Source organism: Pimephales promelas, chromosome 5 (genome assembly GCF_988280905.1).
Source record: "Pimephales promelas chromosome 5, fPimPro1.hap1.1, whole genome shotgun sequence".
Lineage (NCBI taxonomy): Eukaryota > Metazoa > Chordata > Actinopteri > Cypriniformes > Leuciscidae > Pimephales > Pimephales promelas.
In genome coordinates this window covers 14,898,692-14,918,677 of record NC_142773.1, presented here as the reverse complement: position 1 = coordinate 14,918,677, position 19,986 = coordinate 14,898,692, and the positions used below count along the sequence as shown (strand labels likewise).

The following is a 19,986-nucleotide window of genomic DNA, read 5'->3' as shown; positions in this document are numbered from 1 at the left end:
CTATTTTCTACCCTAGATTTAAAAACGCTTGGTTTTTATGGGCGGCTCGCACTGAAGACTTGGAAGTAAACGCCCACTGCTGTGAGTGGATAACAGTTTTGCATATTATAATGAGTTTCAACTCACTCGTCGGTCCACGTGGGGGAAATTGTTCTGAAAACGTCCAATGTTGTAAAATGGCAACCGGAATAATTCGCCCATACATGTTCGACCCAGAGTCCGTGTGTTGCACCATTCCTGTCAGATCCAATATAGATGGCACAGCACCGTTCTTTAATCTTAATCATCTGCAAAGCCAGTCTTGTTTACAAAACAATCCTCAGTGAAATTAAGCGAACAGACCGACAATGTTTTACCCTCATCAGCTATAAAGTTTATCCATGCAGTCCTATTGTAATCCAGAGGAAGCATATGCAGCGACTGTCTTCTTTCACAACCAGGCACTGCATAATATTCTGTTTTGCTCGGTAGCTCGATCCGGATTGTCATCACGAGGTAGGCATCTATGTTATTTAGCTATGCGTGAATGCGCGAATCGGTGGGCGGGGCTAAACCGGCCGTGTTGAAGTAGGAGTTGATCTTTTTCTGCGGGGGTGGTGTTTTATCCTCTTTGACGTCATAGTTCCCCACTTTGAAAAACGAGTCGTTTGCTGAGCATGGTGTCAATAAAAGCTTTTATTGGACTAACTAGGATGTTTTCAGTTCTGAAACTTACAGGATATTCTTATAATATGATGATGTCAAAAGCTCAAGGAAAATTTGATTTCTCAGTTCATCACCCCTTTAAATAATAAATGTATGGTCTTGACCGAAGGATTTGGCATTACTTGGTATCACTGACAATCAAATTTTAGAATCTTAAAAATGTAAAAGCAATTGTACCCAAATTTAAAACTATGTTTTTAAAATTGAGCTGCAAAATTCAAATCTCTCTTGGTTGCTGATATATTGAAAATCTTCGGTATAATACATCAAATATTAGTTGTTATTTCAAGATCAAGATTTTAAGTCTGGTGAAACTATTATGGCAACACAGAATGTGTTTGCTCTGCATCACTGTTTATGATTAATGCCACTGTACAGACATACAGACTTTAGAGGGCTATTAGACATCTGGTGCTGCTTAAACAAGTGTATACTCATTCCTCTATCAATAATATAACAAGAAATATACACACACAAATAAAGTATAGATCAATTAAGAGATACAACTCTCACTTTCTCCAAGCGCCTCTGCATATCCAGCCACCTCTTCATCGATCTGCCATAGAGAAAGACACATAAGAAACATGCTTTTATAAAGACCACAAATGAAGTGAAAGAGCAGATGATTCCCAAAATAGGCTCCATGTTTTTGATGCAAAAGAAAATACGATGCCTCTGGACGGTCATTTCATGAGTTTCACTGAGCTAATTAAAACAAAAACTGTGAGGTTTCCAGTGTTTGAATATAAACACATCGCCGGAAACTGGGAACTTAACAGTTTTGTGCCGTGATTACTGTGATTAAAAGAGTTCTGGGCTGTTTAACAGCAAAACCTTAGGTGGTATCTTGCCACTTTTTTGCAGCATTAGAGAAGATGAGATGAAAAAGAGAGTGTGTGTGTGTGTGTGTGTGGGAGGAGTGCAAGGTGCCACTGATGAGCGTGTTTGTGATGTGGGCAGGCCAGCCGGTCTGATTAGTCACTGGCAGAAAGAGAGAGAAATGATACACAGCCAACAATCCTGCAAACTTGGAACATTCAGGCCACAAATCCTGCGCCATAGACAATAAGGGGTACACGTCCACCCCAGTATTTACCTTAGTGCTTGATCAATATTGTTTCGCATGTTTGTTTTTGGACATAATCCCCCAATCTTGAATATTTTGATACATCCATTGCCTACATGCATTCGATTAAAAGCGTCAGTTTCTTTTCAGGACACTTCATGAGCATAACATCCTAATACAGGACCGATTCAAGCATGACACACCTTATCGCAACATATAAAGCCAGATTTAAGCTACTATCTAACCCCTCAACTGATATGCTGGCAATGATAGAGCAATCTATGAATCTGATTGGTTATTTCGCCTGCAAATGCTTCTCCATATGGTCACATGAAAAGCAAAGCAATATATGTTTGTCTTAATCAGTTTTTTATTTGTCAAAATAGAGCCAAACTGTGAAATATTATCTTTGCATATATTTCACTGAGGAGAAAAAGTGCTCAAACCATAAATCTAACAATATTCAGTGAAATTTGTACTTAAAAAAAATATTGCCGACCCCCCCGAGGCATGGACTACTAGACTCCTGAAGGTGTCCTGTGGTATCTGGCAGCAAGACATTACCAGTAGATCCGTCTAGTCCTGTAGGTTGCGAGGTATATATAACTATAACTACCACATTGGCTCCTAAAGGACTGCCTCTTGACGGCCCAGAAAGTCAATGAAGAAAATGTTTAAATATCCCAAGTGACTACCGTGGCTCAACTATATGTTTATCAAGCGACGAGAATACTTTTTTGTGCGAAAAAACAAACAAAAATAACGAGTTTATTCGACTATTTCTTTTCTTCCTTGTAGGCCAGAACGAGACTTCCTTAGATTTCCACGACGCATGCGCGAGAATTGCGATCTAAAGTAGTGTAAGCTGGTGTAAGCAGATCGCAATTCTCGCGCATGCGTCATGGAAATCTAAGGAAGTCTCGTTCTGGCCTACAAGGAAGAAAAGAAATAGTCGAATAAACTCGTTATTTTTGTTTGTTTTTTCGCACAAAAAGTATTCGCGTCGCTTGAGGCGACAGTCCTTTAGGAGCCAATGTGGTAGTTATACAGCTCTCAAATTTAATCAAAAATATCTTCATTTGTGTTCCGAAGACGAACGAAGGTCTTACGGGGTTGGTACAGCATGGGGGTGAGTAATTAATGACTTAATATTCATTTTTGGGTGAACTAACCCTTTAAACTCTTCATCATGTTCCTGAGCCACTTCCATTGTCAAGAAGGGGTGTACCTGGTCTGCAACAATGATTAGGTAGGTGTCACGTGTCAAACTTACATCCACATGATCCAGAGCATCGCACTCCCTCCACCAGCTTGTCATCGTCCTTCCCTAGGTAAATGACAAACATGTACACGACGGTGCGTGTGATGTAAAAGAAAACGGGACTCATTGGACCAGGCGACCTTCTTTCACTGCGTTAAGGTCCAGTTCTGACGCTCGTGTGCCCATTGAAGGCACTTTCGACAGTGGCCAGGGGTCATCACAGGCACTCTGGTTGGTATGCACCGTGGCTAGACAGGCAGAGTGTGATGCGCTGTGTATTGTGACACATTCCCCCATAACCATCATTAAAATTTGTTGTGACCTGTGCCACAGTAGACCTTCTGTTGGCTCGTACCAGACGGGATCGACTTCATTGTGGGGGTATGGGTAAATTAAGAGCAATCTGCTGTGACGTCACAATCATGGTACATTATGATCTATGGATCTGCCTGAAGTGTACATGTTGAGTAGACTTGCTCCCTCGGTCCAAACTGAGGGGTCGAGGGTCTGTCCAAATAAACATCCCTCGTCCACTTAACGAAGACAAACGCACTTCAAAATGGCAGTGGGGATTCCCCAGAGGGGAAGTGCTAAGGGAAGTTTGCGAGTTTATGTCAAGCGTGCCGCACAAGCCCTCAAAAGTGAAGCCAAAACGTCTCGATCGCCCCCCTGTGACCGGACCTAGTATAGCTGATAACCCCCGCCTCCCCATGTTAATCAATGGGACGCGAGACCAACTAAACAATTAAATTACACTTCACATATCCTTTTTCCAAAGATGGTTTCTGTCATTTACTGTAGTTTCTATCACGTTGATGTAATTTCAAGTGTTAGTTTTTAAAATAAGTTTGTTTTTAGTTAGTTATGTGATGATAATAACGGTGCTCTGACATCATGATTGACAGGTTCTCTGTGCGAGGTAGTCACTGAAGCACCAGCTGACTTTTTTTAAACTTTTTTTGTTGATTATGTGGTTAGTTGTATTTACCTTATTTTAACGAGGTTCTTCAATCAGCAGACATCATTGGAGAAGAACGAAGCAGACAGAGGACACTTAATGAAAGTGCGGGGGCGGGGCGTGTGCTTGAGTTTGATTCAGCGAGAATGAGGGCGCGGCCTTGATATCGCGGCTTTACTTCCTGCTTCCGACTGCGCATGACTGGTCCCGAAACACGCAAGTGCGCAGACTCAAGTTCCAAGATGTCAGCGTCATATCGAGACACTGGCGGCTTCAGTTCTCTCTGATGGAAAAGAGCGAAGGGGCGTCGTCCATCTTTTTTTTTTTACACTCTATGGTTTATGTCTATAAGTGTTAAGAGTTAAATGTGGCCCCTGTTGCTAGTTTGTGGTTTGTCCCTCTTCCGATCACTCACTGTTGGTAAATTCTCACCACTTCCAAGCCTTTCAGAGATGCTCTGACCCAGCCGCCTTGCCATTAAAAACTGACCCTTGCTAAAGTCGCTCAGATCTTTATTCCTGTCCATTTGACATGGATCCAACTCATTGATTAAGAGAACCGATTGTTTGCTTACAATCTAATCTATTCAGACCTTAATATGTGGCCTTGTTAGGAGATCCTCAGCAATATAGGGGTGACTGGTCAATGTTTTGGCCCATCAGTGTATTCCCTGAAAACCAATTTAAATATAGCCGCGTTTCCACCGCAGGAACTTTCCCCAGGAACCAGGAACTTTGGGGTGGTACTCGGTGTGTTTACACCGCAGGAACCAGGGTCTAAATGAAGTTCTGGGTAAAAATTTCCCCCCAGAAAGTCCCTGCTGGCGAGGTAGTACTTTTTCAGAGTTTGGGAACTTTCGGGGTGGGACTTATGCTGATTGGTTCTTACCACTTGTTCTTTCTGCCCGATGGCGCACATTCGTCCCATCCGTCTCACGGTCAATCTGCTGATAACAAACGTCTACTTTTATATCTAGCATTTCGAGCTTTCTGAATACACTTTGGGTGCTCGTCTCTTTTCTGCCATTTTGTTAATTACCTCGTTAGTAAACCAATCGCACACAAAACAAGCAGCACAGCTTGAATCTCCTCCATACAAAACTCAAAACAAACGCGCAGACTGGGAGGAGCAGTCACACGCAGTTCAACGTCACTTCATAATCTTCCCGCCCCGGACCGGTACTTTAGTCAGTGGTGTAAACGCAGTAAGCAAGTGGTCTGGGGCAAAAAAGTTCCTGGGACAAATAGTTCCTGGTAATTGCGGCGGAAACGTGGCTTATCTTCCAATGTTTAACCTCTGACGTACATTATATATATATATATATATATATATATATATATATATATATATATATATATAGGATGCTTAGGCAATTTGTCACTGAAAGCAACAGTAAAATGTTGATTAAAATACTGATTATTTTGCAGTGAAGTCCTTTGAGTCTAAATCTCCTACATCTCATGTTTTTGCCCCCCCCTCTTTTACTCGCTCTCTCTCTCTGAGCCTCTCATTAGCTGTGCAGACTGAACAGTGGCGAAGGTAGACGTTTGGCTTGTTTTTGTGCGTGGAGGAGCCGTGGGCGCTGCAGAAAGTGCTGGATGCATGATTTCAGCAGTCACCCCCTTCTATTAAAGCAGCACAAGCTACTATATGAGACACTCGTCCTGTTGTGCTGCAACATGTCTGCATTTAATTGTCTGATTGTCAATAGATAGATGTTACTGAAAGAACACCATATTTCATCCTTTGGAATGTAATCCCATACTATGTTATTTTCATGGTATTCAAAGGCACTACAAAGAATACAATAGAATTACCGGTGGATGGTAAGAAGTGTAACCACTGATGCATCAGATGAGAGACAACTGAAAGGAAAATCTGCTACCTCCTCAGGCATTTTGTTTTAAATAAGTACACTTATTTTTATGTGTTGACTAACAAGTACTTGATTATAATTTGCAATAGTGTATAGTAGTGTATATTACAAAATGGTGTTCTCAGTGTAGACTCAGTGAGCATGTGGTGAGAACGAGCAAATTAAAGAGCACAGACGCAGCCGGATCATTTCCATAATGACCAACACAATTTACCAATCTACGCATTAGAGTCTGGTTTAAAGGTGCACTGTGTAATATTTATGAGGATCTGTTGACATTAATGCAATATCATATACATAAATATGTTATCAGTGGTGTATAAAGACATTACATTCTGGACCGTTATGTTTTATCACCTTAGAATGAGCAGTTTCTATCTATACACAGCGGATTCCCACTTGTATGTATATAGAACAAGAACTTACATGTTAAGTGGCCATTTTGCGCCATCATGTTTCTACAGTGGCCCTAAACGGACAAACACGTTTCGTCACTATGTTGTTCTTCGTGCAAAGAAGCTAGCTAAAGTCAGCGAATAAAAAAACTGACACAATAATGAATAAGTAACAATAATATTCACAATAACATTTCGTTTGACTGAATAATTGCGTAAACATAATTTCTTACTTCATCTTTGTAAAGAAACCTCATTGCTTAACTGTCTAAAAACGCTTGTTTCGTCTCTTGGGCCATCAATGTGTACTTACATTTACGAGTCATTAAATCATGTTTAACCCTCTGGGGACGGATTGGGCGGTACCGCCTAAAATGACATACTTTAACAAATGTGTACTTATCTTAAAAACTATTTATGATAGAGAGGTGCGGTCTTTTTTGCAGTCTTCCTCAGATTCTGCTGAAAACAGTGAAAACTTAGCAGGCTTGTAGACACACCATAAAAGGCCAATGAAATCAATGTTGTTTGGCAGATTCACAAGCAACAACCAATGGAAAAATTGCCAATGGAGAAATATTTTCCTTACCCAATCAGGGGAAGGTTACCAATACGTATTCTAGCAAATCGGAGGACTCTGTAGCCTTACAAGGGATGGTACTATATTAAGTGATATGACGCAAACAGTGTCATGTGGTGGAGGAGACGACATTTACTGGAGAGTGACGAGGACAAATTCTAAGCATTCCTAAGAAAAACGCCTGGGATTATTTATAAATAAAGTTCGATTTTTCATTGTTCTTTACACATTTTATTTAACAATTACACATGTCTGTCAAGCAAAGGCTTTGACAAATATATTTTTTTGTTCAAAAACTGTTCACTATTGTTGTGTGATGTGTGATTTTCAGAAATAAGTGACAAAAATCTAATTTCCATTTTTGAAATTCTCTAACTAATGTACATTTTTCAATCATACTTTCTTTATAAACACATTACATGCATGCTTAAGTTAGCTTAGGGTCTTCTGAATCCATAGATACCAAACACATAGTGTTCCATCTCCATTACATATAGTTTATGAGCCCAAATGTAAAAATAGAAAAAAACGGACCAAAAATGGCTTAGTCCCTAGGGGGTTAATTTGGACTTCTCTGTGCATGCTCTTTGAGGTGGTGACCATAGACCTGCATTATATGATTGACAGACAAGAACGGTTTGACCTAAAAATATCAAAATTGAAAATACTGCGGAAACAAAGACACCTACATCTTGGATGCCCTTGCGGTAAGCTAAAACATATCAAAAAATAATTTCAAAGTGAACTATCCCTTTAAGTACTCCCCTTCCATAAATTTTGCATCTGAAAAGGAAACTCCTACAAAATGCACAGCCTAGGTCTGCAGCAAAAGCACAATTTTGTCCACTGCGTGTCTTTAGTAAATCCTGACAGTAATTGTTTAACACCATAAGAGGGTTTTAAAAACACAGGAAGCTATATAACAAGTACTGAACAAGTACAAAACTTTACTGAAGCTTTTCTGCACTACAGTTGGAATGTCTTAATCCAAGTGTGGCTGGCAAACATTCACAGTACAGAATGGAACCAACATGGCCGGAGCCAAAAAACCAGTTGAACACGTCGCACGCCGAGCCGAGAACTGCTCTGAGATCTGTTCTCATCTGCACAAGTGTTTTTCCCTGCGTGATGCCGACGGCGCGGAAAGTTTACTGTCAGCAGCACCGCTGATGGACACAGATGAAAGAGTCACGGTGGGAATGTGGGCTGATCCCCATCCACAAACACTCTTCACACTATCCTCCACCAAAGAACCTTACGGACTGCTTTTGTCTCACCCAGACACGATTTTAACCTAATAATAATGGAGAAAGCATGACAGCATCTCCATGGAAATGCATTGAGGAGCAACATATTCAGGAATTCAGTTTGACAGACATCTAGCAAGAGGGAGGATCTAATTGGTTCGCCTTTTACATGTAACCCTGCCGTATCGGTTGGTAGATAGCGAAAACCCTCTGAATAGATAATGTGTGTGTGTGTTTGTGTGAGGAGAAAGAAAAAAACATGTGAAGAGAACAAGATGCTCCCAGAAAGAAAGCAAAAGCAATGATAGTTTTGAGCTTATTCTGAATTGCTCATGAATCTGTGAAGCTGAAAATAGTGTAGTATAAAAAATGTACTATAAATATTATAAAAAATATAAAAATACTACGTATAAATACTATAATTTTTTATAGTGTACTTTTTATAGTGTAGAATTTAGGTCTGTTTATCACACACATATGTTGGGAATCCATGTTTTATGGAGACATTCAATAGACATATCAATTTTGATATCATTTGGCATAATGAACCTACCCAATTCACAGAAAACTTTCTGCATTTTTTTCTGATCATTATTAGTCTCCCTGGTAGTTAGTTAGTTCCTGGACCAGTTCTTTTTACCTTGATTACTCCCCTGTGTATTTAAGCCCTCAGTTTTCTTTGCTCCAGTATCTTTGCTTTATGTGGTTGTTTGTTAGTTTGCTCATGCGATCTCCTGAATGTTACTTTGTGGTTTAACCCTTGAATGCATGAATGTTTCGCCAATCATTTGAACATAATTGGGTCTTTAGTGACCCGGATTTATATCTAACATGGATGGATGGACCTGTCGCGATAATAACTCTCCTGATATTAGAATAACAATTACAGAAGAATAAACAAAGCATTTTTTTGGAGCTTGGAAATGTTCAGTTTGAGCAGATGTTTTACACCATCATCACTGTCCTCATCAGAGCTCATTTCCCAATACATTCAGCATTACAACAATACATTCCCTCAAACATATCTTAAAACTATCATTTTAAACATCTTTTTTACCAGATCCACCATCAAGTGACAGTAATATTTGATTCAGTACTTGCACTGTAGTAAATCACTGAGCCATTTTTTTTTTGTTGCTGATGATACTTTCTATTCTTTTGTTTTTTGTCTGTGATAACTCTGGGAAACATCACTTCATCATTGTGTATCAGACATTACCACATTATAGACTCGTCACTCATGACATGCTACTTGAAAACTTTTTACCAGGCCTTTATTTATCTGTGCTGCTAATTAGGAAATGGGGATGGTGATGGCACAGTGGATAAGACACATGCCTTTGGTGTGAGATACCCGGGTTCGAATCCACTGTGAGACACCAATGTGTCCCTGAGCAAGACACTTAAACCCTAATTACTCCAGAGGCGTGCGACCTCTGACATATAAAGCAATTGTAAGTCGCTTTGGATAAAATCATCAGCAAAATGAATAAATGTAAATAAATGTAAATGTGAAATGCCTTTTGTGTAAGGATGTAAGTTGTTTTACCCTCGCCCTAGATCCAGACTTCAGAAAGAAACTGCATAAAATATTACATTATTTTTATTTTTCTAAAAATATGTGTTATTTAAAAAAAAAAATTAATGAATCTGTTTATAAAGGGCCGGGTGTTTGACACGTGACGTGGTAGATATCACAAACAGAATATTTTTACTTTGCATGTAATCAAGCTAAATAACTATTTACATAGAATGCTAAACTAAAATGCATTTAAAACAATTAAGTTGAACACATACACACAAAATATATTTTGAGGGATATTGGTAACCAAAAGGAAAGGATTGAAAGAAGTTTGAATAGGGCATGAAATCTATTAGGAGCTACATGCGTTCCATCTCATAAGGTCAGAGAACATGGATGTATTGAGCTCCATATGGAATAATTCAATACTAAAAAAACCTTACTTTACAAGCTTCAGAGACAGAATCCGGGTGGGGATTACATAAAAATCTACTCTATAGCTCTATAGCTATTCTTCCTGACCTTGAGGAAAGAAATGGTCTCAGACAAACCCTTTACACACACACAGAGCTACATTTCTCATTATATCTGTATAACACACACTCAAAGACTCCAAGAGATAATGATTACATTTCCATATTGAAGGTCAGTGAACATATACCAGGTATTAATGCAATAATTGCTATTTAAATACCCAACAAATACACATGGCATTATTCTATGGGCTATTTTTAAAAGGGAACCAATTACACCCCTTTTTCCAAGATGTAATATAAGTCTCATGTGTCCCCAGAATGTGTTTGTGAAGTTTCAGCTCAAAATACCCCACAGATAATTTTTGTAAATTGCCATTTTCGTTCATGTCTCTTTAAATGCAAATGAGCTGACGCTCCCCACCCACTGACCCCTATTTAAAAACACACAATGTCGGTGTAACAACAACAACAAAAAAAGTTGGTTAGGTCTGTCCATAGATATCTATGTAAAGGCTAGATATTTCGTCCACGCTGCTGGCCAATGGAGGTCGACGTCTGCACCTGGCGGCCATCTTGTCACAGGCAGCTCGCTTACTCGTAACATTGTGTTAATGGTACATGTACTATTTAAATGACCATAACTTGCTAAATTTTCTACCGATTTTCAAACGGTTTGTTTTGTTATAAACGTCAGAGATGTAGTTATGACACGGCATACTTATGAATAAAAAGTGTATAAATAAATAATCATCCAGATAATTATAGCCACGTTAATAACGTTTGTAAGAAACCAAATCGTTTGTAAATACGTCAAGATTTCAACGAGATAAGAGTATTTGTGTTCGTGCTGACCACTCATCTTACATCAGCTTGTCTGTGACAAGATGGCCGCCGGTGATGACGATGGAAACTCTGCCGTAACACATCTAGCCTTTATATAAATATTTATGGGTCTGTCAGTATCCAACTTAAACAGCGGGGAACGAAATTGCAAGTGTATATTAGATCTGTTTTTTAAAGTGACAGCAGCATAATATACAGTACCTGTTTATGTGAATCAAACCACAAAAGAATAACATTAAATAACTTTAATAAGACTATATTTCTTACTTGATTGCTGCTGTTAAATGCCCTGGTGAGTAGAATAACATGGCGGACTGTGTACAGCTCACTGAGGGGAGGAGCTAAGCTAATAGGCCAGATTCCGTCGCCAGTCGTGGGCGGAGCCTGTTGCAATGTGATGTCCCATTGGATCACATTCTTAAACGGCTCATTTTGAGACACTAGTTCAGTTTTATGGGGGAAATACCAAAAGGAGTGGGTGGATTTTTACCAACAATAGGGATAGGTTGTGTACACACACTAGCCTACGGAATATTATGCTCAAAAAGCGAATTTTGCATAGGTCCCCTTTAAAAGATTAAAGGGTTAGTTCACCCAAAAATGAAAATTAAGTCATTAATTACTCACCCCCATGCTGTACCAACCCCGTAAGACCTTCATTCATCTTCGGAACACAAATGAAGATATTTTTGATTAAATTTGAGAGCTGTATAACTACCACATTGGCTCCTAAGGGACTGCCTCTTGACGGCCCAGAAATTCAATGAAGAAAATGTTTAAATACCCCAAGTGACTACCGTGGCTCAACTATATGTTTATCAAGCGACGCGAATACTTTTTGTGCGAAAAAACAAACAAAAATAACGAGTTTATTCGACTATTTCTTTTCTTCCTTGTGGGCCAGAACGAGAATTCCTTAGATTTCCACGACGCATGCGCGAGATTTGCGATCTGCTTACGCCAGCTTACACTACTTCAGATCGCAATTCTTGCGCATGCGTCGTGGAAATCTAAGGAATTCTCGTTCTGGCCCACAAGGAAGAAAAGAAATAGTCGAATAAACTCGTTATTTTTGTTTGTTTTTTCGCACAAAAAGTATTCGCGTCGCTTGATAAACATATAGTTGAGCCACGGTAGTCACTTGGGATATTTAAACATTTTCTTCATTGACTTTTTGGGCCGTCAAGAGGCAGTCCCTTAGGAGCCAATGTGGTAGTTATACAGCTCTCAAATTTAATCAAAAATATCTTCATTTGTGTTCCGAAGACGAACGAAGGTCTTACGGGGTTGGTACAGCATGGGGGTGAGTAATTAATGACTTAATTTTCATTTTTGGGTGAACTAACCCTTTAAGCTGAAAAGAGCACACTAATGAAAGTCAAGGACTATGGCTTAAGCTTCATCCATACAGAAGCTAATGCAGGAGAGAGAGTCATTCATAATGACCATCCGCTAATGCAGGACTGTCACTCAACAAGCATTTCCATTAAATACAGACTCAATCTGCCTATAATGGCCCTTCAGCAGTCTCATCTGAGCCTAATCTGAGACTCCAATAACTTTATAATGAATTAGTCCAGACAGATGGGACGTTTTCTGACATGCTAAATGCTATTGTGATATCACAATAAAGGCCGCATAAGATACCATCAAACCATTGTGTTGTTGGATTAAGAATTCGCAGTACACCGTAAAATTGTAAAACAAAAGATTACTGGAGTATCTTTTAGAAGAAATTACTATTTCAGTCTTTCTAGTTCATGTTTAATTCATTGTTACTTGCCTTTAATATTGTGCCGGGCCAGATCTGGCCCACATCTGGCACACGTGGAATCCACACATAACAGATGTGGGCCGGACCTGGGCTGACACTACGTTGCAGTCTGGGTTGTAATTATTTGTGAAATTTACTAGCAATTTCTAAGGGAAAATTGCTTATAATACACCAAGTATCTTTAAGTGTAGCCATCAAAGACAAGCAAAGGAAGAAGTGCTTAGGAAAGAACAGAAAAGATGAGGTAAAAGATATTCTCATACCTGTTCGTCAAATTTGGTGGGCATATCTGCCAGACTGCTGCTGTCTGTTAACAGACTGAGGTCGAGCTCACTGGGTCCTATGGAGAAAAGCAAAAGATTCAATCAAGCTCTAACAAAACGCATTTGAAAGAAACATTGTATTGAGGTCTGAAAGAGGAAAAATACAGCAATTACAGCAAACCCTTGTGTGAAAATAAAGGCGCTCTTGGACCTCTGTCATTGAAACGAAGTGCTGATGCTTCTTTATTGTTCTTTACCAGTAATTGCTCAAGGAACTCGGGCGTCCTTTCGGCATAGGCAACAATCACAAAGGTTTCGTTTCCTATATGTTAATTGGTCATTCATTTGTGGCACGAGTACATGTTTCACCACAGCAAAGAAAGAGTTATGAAACTGATAGTGTACTGGGTTCTTTCTACAAAGATGCATAGATATTTTCCTTGTTAAGACGGTTATAGTCATGTTTACTTCTGATGATTCTCTGGACATAATGTATTATTTGTTAATCGGAAACCCTTTTAGAACTTAGTAAAGGAAAGATTAGACTCGAAAAATCACACTGAGCATACGTTTAAAGAATGTATTCTGTATTTTAAATGTAGGTGTGCAGCAAGCAAACTGAAACGACGCTCTCATTTTTTCCAGGCGCAGCGAGATTTTCAGAATGTGACAAGAAACAAACAATGAGCTTCACCCTTTCCGTAACAACATTGAAAGCTCAGTTAACATGAAGGATGGGGGTGCACCCAAACACTACGGGGGGTTTTCTCTTCTCCGTAAATACATCTTTTAGCAGAGCTATGTTGTGGAGAGCAAACTGCATGGTTGCATAGCAACAACAGACGCCACGGCAAAATCGGACCGACGTTTACTATTAAATAACAAAAGATAAGCTAATGTGCATTGTAAAATGTCAGTATAATTTATCTTTTTTCTATCATTGTTTTTTTTTTTATAAAAATTGATGATTTATAGGCTGAAATATGTGAGGTTTATCTACTATAAAACCTTTTTGTCAAAATTTAATTTGAACTTGTACATGTACATGTAGATAACATGTTGAAAGCCACTCCATTAAAATCTGGCCATCATTTTTTAGATTATTATTTTAGTGTTTATGTAAACAAAACGAGCTAATTTTATTTGTTATTTGCTGTTTTTTTTGACACAAAACTTGGTGAATTGATTTTATTAGTACTTTTTGAACAGGATTCTGTGATAACCATGATCACTTTGGTCACTATAATTATGAAATGTAATTTTCATGCCATTTTTATCTCTAGTTATGATATAAAATCAATAAAAACAATATAAAACAATATAAAATCAACCATAATTTATTTTTTAATTGATTTAAAGGGATATAGTTCACCCAAAAATGAAAATTAAGTAATTAATTACTCACCCCTATGCTGTACCAACCCTGTAAGACCTTCGTTCATCTTCGGAACACAAATGAAGATATTTTGGATTAAATTTGAGAGGTGGATCACTACTACATAGGCACCCTAAGGGATATATGATGCATGCGTGCGAACTACAATATTTTTTTCTACTACTTCTTGTTCAGTTCTTGCATATGCGTCGTGAAAATCTCTTGAACTCTCGTCTCAGGCCCACAAGGAAGAAAAGGAATAGTCGAATAAAGTCGTTATTTTTGTTTTTTCGCACAAAAAGTATTCTCGTCGCTTGATAAACTTATACTTGAGCCACTGTTGTCACATGGAATATTTAAACATTGTCTTCGATTACTTTCTGGGCCGTCAAGTTTCAATCCCTTAGGGTGCCTATGTGGTAGTGATCAAGCTCATCAAATTTAATCAAAAAAATCTTCATTTGTGTTCTGAAGACGAACGAACTTCTTACCGGGTTGGTACAGCATGGGGGTGAGTAATTTTTGGGTGAACTAACCCTTTAATAATTGACTATAATATAATATGCAACGTACAATTTTCTATAAAAAAATGTATCTCTGTCATTTAGGGCAGTGTTTCCCAACCCTGTTCCTGGCGGCACACCAACACTGCGTGTTTTCTTTGTCTCCCTTATCAAACACACCCGATTCAACCCATCAGCTCATAATCAGGTGGGTTAATGAGCTGATGGGTTGAATCGGGTGTGTTTGATTAGGGAGACAAAGAAAACACGCAGTGTTGGTGTGCCGCCAGGAACAGGGTTGGAAAACGCTGATTTAGGGTGACATACAGGCCAACAAAAACTCTTTTAGTTCTAAAACAGTTTGGATAGTTGTTAATAGGATAGTCATGAGACATTATTTAAGAGATTTAAGTATTGTATTACATGAGTAACTCTCGGCCACATTCATTTTTAAAAAGTAGCTCTCAAATGAAAAAAGAGACCCCTGGTGTGAAGAAACTACGTGCCTATCGACTGAACACGTAATACGCATGCGCATAATGTCAATGTTTCACAAATTCATCTTTTTGTAGTGTACATGGTGATGATGATAATGGCATCGTTTTCAAAACTGGACCCCAAAACACTGTTGTCCTGTAAATGAACAACCAAAACGCATAAAAAGTTTTCTATTTTTTTTTTCAGTTGAAAATGGTGTTGTGTAAACGGCCCCTAAAACTGATGTACAGTAGCTTTACATAACAACATTTGGGAACCTTGTAAACAGCAAAATAGTGAAATAAAACACTACATTTCACCAAAAATGTCTCTTAACACTATAGAAATACTGCTTAAAGGGATACCTTTTTTCATTTTACAACTCCCTCAGAGTTGGGTTTTCCCATTTTCGAAGTCAATGAGAACAGAAACTGTCTGGTTATAACCTGACATTCTTCTAAATATCAGAAAATCGGCTGAATGGATTCGAAAATGGTAAAACCCAAATTTTAACTCTGGGGGAGTTGTAAAATGAGCCTATTTCCAAAAAAAGTGGAGTATCCCTTTAAAAGACAAAAGTTCAGTTTTCAGAAGGGATGATTTCTGCTTGGCAAACTTCAGTATTGTGTTCATAGTTAATCTGATGAATTACACTCTGATAGAAAGTAGCTAAAGCCTGCTCAAAAAGTCACTAAATGTAACTAGATGACGTAATGTACCAACTGTCTGCACTCTACATCTGTTTTCTCTCTTAATCCGTGCTCACATTACTGTATTTTAATATAACATAGCCGTATGTCCTGTAAAGTTGTTCTTATCTACAGATTTTCTGTCAGACAACAGAACAAGTATGATATAGTGACGGACTACAAGTTAACCAGCAGTCCAAAAAGTTGGCAACACTGGATAGAAAATTGTTACAATTCTTCCTTTATGTAGTGTATCTCGTTAAAGGAGTTGTTCACTTTTGAAAAAACTTTTGCTGATAATTCACTCACCCCCACGTGATCCAAGATGTCCATGTTTTTCTTAAGTCGTAAAGAAATAAAGGTTTTTGATGAAAACATTCCAGGATTTTTCTCCATATAATGGACTTCAATGGGAACCAAACAGTTCAAGTTCCAAAAGAGAGTTTCAGTGCAAAAAAGGGCTTTAAACGATTCCAGACGATGAATAAGGGTCTTTTTAAGCTAAACGATCACTCGTTTAATAAATAAATAACAAAGTTTAAGTTTATAAGCACAAATGCTTGACTTGCTCTGTTCTGTGATGTGCGTTCGTGACTCTCCCGTTCAAACTCGTTCATCAAAATTAACGAATCTTTTTTCGAGTCAATTGGTTAATTCACAACAAAACGAATGAATTGACTTGACAGAGCAAGGCGAGCTTTTGAGCTTATAAAACTTAAACTTTGTTAGTTTTTTTAAAAAATTAGAGATCGTTTCGCTTGATAAGACCCTTATTCATCATCTGGAATCGTTTAAAACCCTTTGAACAGTTTGCACTGAAACTGTCTTTCAGACCTTGAACCGTTTGGTTCCCACTGAAGTGCATTATATGGAGAAAATCCTGGAATGTTTTCATGAAAAAGCTTAATTTCTTTTCGACTGAAGAAGAAAGACATGGACATCTTGGATGACATGGGGGTGAGTAAAATATTAGCAAAAGTTTTTTTTTTTTAAAGCTCCTTTAACCGAACTATACAGTAACTATACGAAGCAATGGAGTGAAATCTCTACTTCTACTTCCGGGATCACTAAATATAACATCTGGATTAGAAGATCTAAGTGATATAACTGGGAGAGCATCACATAAACAACTTTAACCAATTCGAGTGCTGCACGCCTGAGTTCAATTGACATCAGAGTTTGGTTAGTTCAGATCAAATGAACACAGTTTTCCGTACATGAGTGTGCATAAAAAGGCGGTTTACGTGAATTCTGGTACGGTTCGCTGCAGATATGAATGTAATCATACCAAATGGCGGAAGTCAACCGTTTTATGTTTGTGTGCGTCTCACTCACTTTCCTGACAAGCATGACTCACACACTGCAAGCAGAGAGAATGTGCTCGCCTTCATGGAACAAGCCAAAAATGGCAAAATATTTAGTGGTCTTTTAATGGTCTTATCCATTTGAATCTAAATCACTGCTCAGGAAATTAGCAAGAATTGCACAAATACTGATAAACTTGGCATGGAATAGCCTTCCCCAACTTGGTAATTTCCATACCAATAATTTGTGGTATGTAAAACATTCAAAACTATAAAAGGTTAAGATTATTTCTGTTGTTTCATTTATTTTTAAATGTCAAAGTGTTTTCAACCATTCATTGACATTTTAAAGAGAGTTTTGTTTATTACAATCTAAAGACAGATACATCACATTATTATTTTTTTAATGAACACATCTGAACACATCTGGTCAAAAAAAAAAAAAAATTAAAAAATATAGCTGCGAGCAGCGATGGCGGGCCCAAGCCGGTGGCACCGCAACCCCTGGCTCCTTTAGTTACCTAAAGGCACCGGGGTGGCGGTGCCGAAGGCTTTGGCCCTTTCATGATTAAATGTTAAAACGGCTTGCCATAGTCTGTCATTTTGACTAGTCACAATTATGTTACAGATATCTTAAATGATAATACAAACTATCCAAAATGTAATTACGACTAGACAGAAAGACATTGTTGATATCTACAATGTTAATTTACGGATAGGCAAACTTAGCTTTTAAATGTTAAAAGGGCTTGCCATACACGGACGTAGGCTCAGAGAGAGTCTCACCATATTCAAACCAAAATATCTGACTTCCTCTTGGTCTGAGCTAATGACTATGAATTAGAAAGTTGTCTGGCTTGAGGAGTACAATGTATATAACGATTTTTGTAACTGTAGATAAAAATAACAACCCCACTTTTGTCAAAAGGTGGCGCTATTTAGTCCCTGCACCATGCCCGTTTCTGAAACTTTGCACATGTCTACTGGCTAATAAATGTGATGTGTCTGTTGAGTTTCATGCAATTTCAAGCATGCTAAGAGTCTCAAAAGCATCCTAAAATAATTTCAAAGTTTGAAGCTTTGCCACGGCAACAGTTTAAAAGATATCAAGAATCCATTCACAGGTCTACATCTACCGTATGTTTACATTATACAGATGAAGTTTTTCATCTGTTTTTCATCATTATACAGATGAAGTTTTTCATCTGTTTACATTATACAGATGAAGTTTTTCATTCATATTATTACATGCAAGCGTGTTTGATTTATGGACCAAGTTTTCGGACCCCGTTCCAGGGGGCGCTGTCTAGCCCCCCTGCCACGCCTAGGTACCATCTTCAGCCCGGGCCTGATGGCTGTGGGATATGACCTGTGTGCAAAGTTTCAAGAGTTTTCAAACCCGTTAAGGGCCTCAAAAGCCATTAAGAGTCTCAAAATCATCAAAAAAAAAAAGAATTTTAAAGTTTGATGCGTTGCCACGGCAACAGTATCAAAGATATCAAGAATCCATTCACAGGTCTTCATCTGCCATGTATTTACATTATACAGATGAAGTTTGAAGCAAATCGGGTAAAAATAAGAGGTTGATTTCAAAGCATTTTGAAAGTGACACACTTCCTGCTGCCAGTTGGTGGCGCTATAACTTTGACTCGAAATAGTCACATCCATGTGATCGTCCTCTTACAGCGAACACACTGATGAAGTTTCATCAAGATATGTTAATGTATGCTGAAGTTATAACACACTTCCTGTTTCACGTTTCTCGCCATAATTTTGTTTCCTCGCCACGGCCAAACCGTTTGAGATATCAAAAATCCCCTCACAAACTTTCATCCTCAATGTCTTGACTTCTTGCACACCGAGTTTGGTTGTGATTGGTAAACACATGCGTTGTAATTTGATGTATTTCTCCTAGGACAACTATTCAAACAACCCATAATTCTCAACTTCCATTTTAATTGTCGTAAAACTTAGAGCACGAAAGTTGTTTGGCCTGATGTGATCTATAATTGTACCGAGTTTCATATTAATTCACGCAAGTGTGTTTGATTTATGGACAAATGTTCGAATCCCAGTCCAGGGGGCGCTGTCGAGCCGCCCTGCCACGCCCGATGACCAGCTTCAGCCCGGCCCTGATGGCCATGGGTTCTGACCCGTGTGCAAAGTTTCAAGAGTTTTAGAGGATGTTAAGGCCCCCGAAAATGCCAGAGAAGTTGCACACAGCAAATAAAGGGTTAAAATTAACCTGACAGGCGCCCCTCCTCTCACTCACACAGAGAGACACTGAGAGACTGGCAAAATTCTAAGATTTTCTCTACATTCAAACAAAGATATCTGACTTTCTGTGGGTCCTAGCTAATGAGTGTCAATTAGAAAGTTGTCCGGCTCGAGGAGTACAATATACATACCGATTTTTGTAACTCTAGTTAAAACTAACAACCCCACTTTTGTCAAAAGGTGGCGCTACTGAGCCCTCACCACGCCCGTTTCTGAAACTTTGCACATGTCTACTGGCTAATAAATGTGATGTGTCTGTCGAGTTTCATGCGATTTGAAGCATGCTAAGGGTCTCAAAAGCATCCTAAAAGAATGGTAAAGTTTGATGCGTTGCCACGGCAACAGTTTAAAAGATATCAAGAATCCATTCACAGGTCTACATCTGCCGTATATTT

The 19,986-nt window shown here is 38.6% G+C and overlaps 1 protein-coding gene across 3 annotated transcripts in view; it reads right to left on the bottom strand.

Annotated features, from left to right (window-relative positions):
* Window positions 1–19,986, bottom strand: part of ak5 (adenylate kinase 5) — a 172,974-nt gene that overhangs the window by 9,214 nt on the left and 143,774 nt on the right. For 2 of the 3 annotated variants that reach the window (XM_089131013.1, XM_089131012.1), the window contains exons 8-10: window positions 12,967–13,043; window positions 3,045–3,098; window positions 1,219–1,261 (exon numbers count right to left, since the gene is read on the bottom strand). In XM_089131013.1, the coding sequence (XP_088987139.1) occupies window positions 1,219–1,261; window positions 3,045–3,098; window positions 12,967–13,043 (174 nt within the window). The remainder of the gene's footprint in view (window positions 1–1,218; window positions 1,262–3,044; window positions 3,099–12,966; window positions 13,044–19,986) is intronic. The other variant, XM_039661240.2, reaches the window with a different exon arrangement.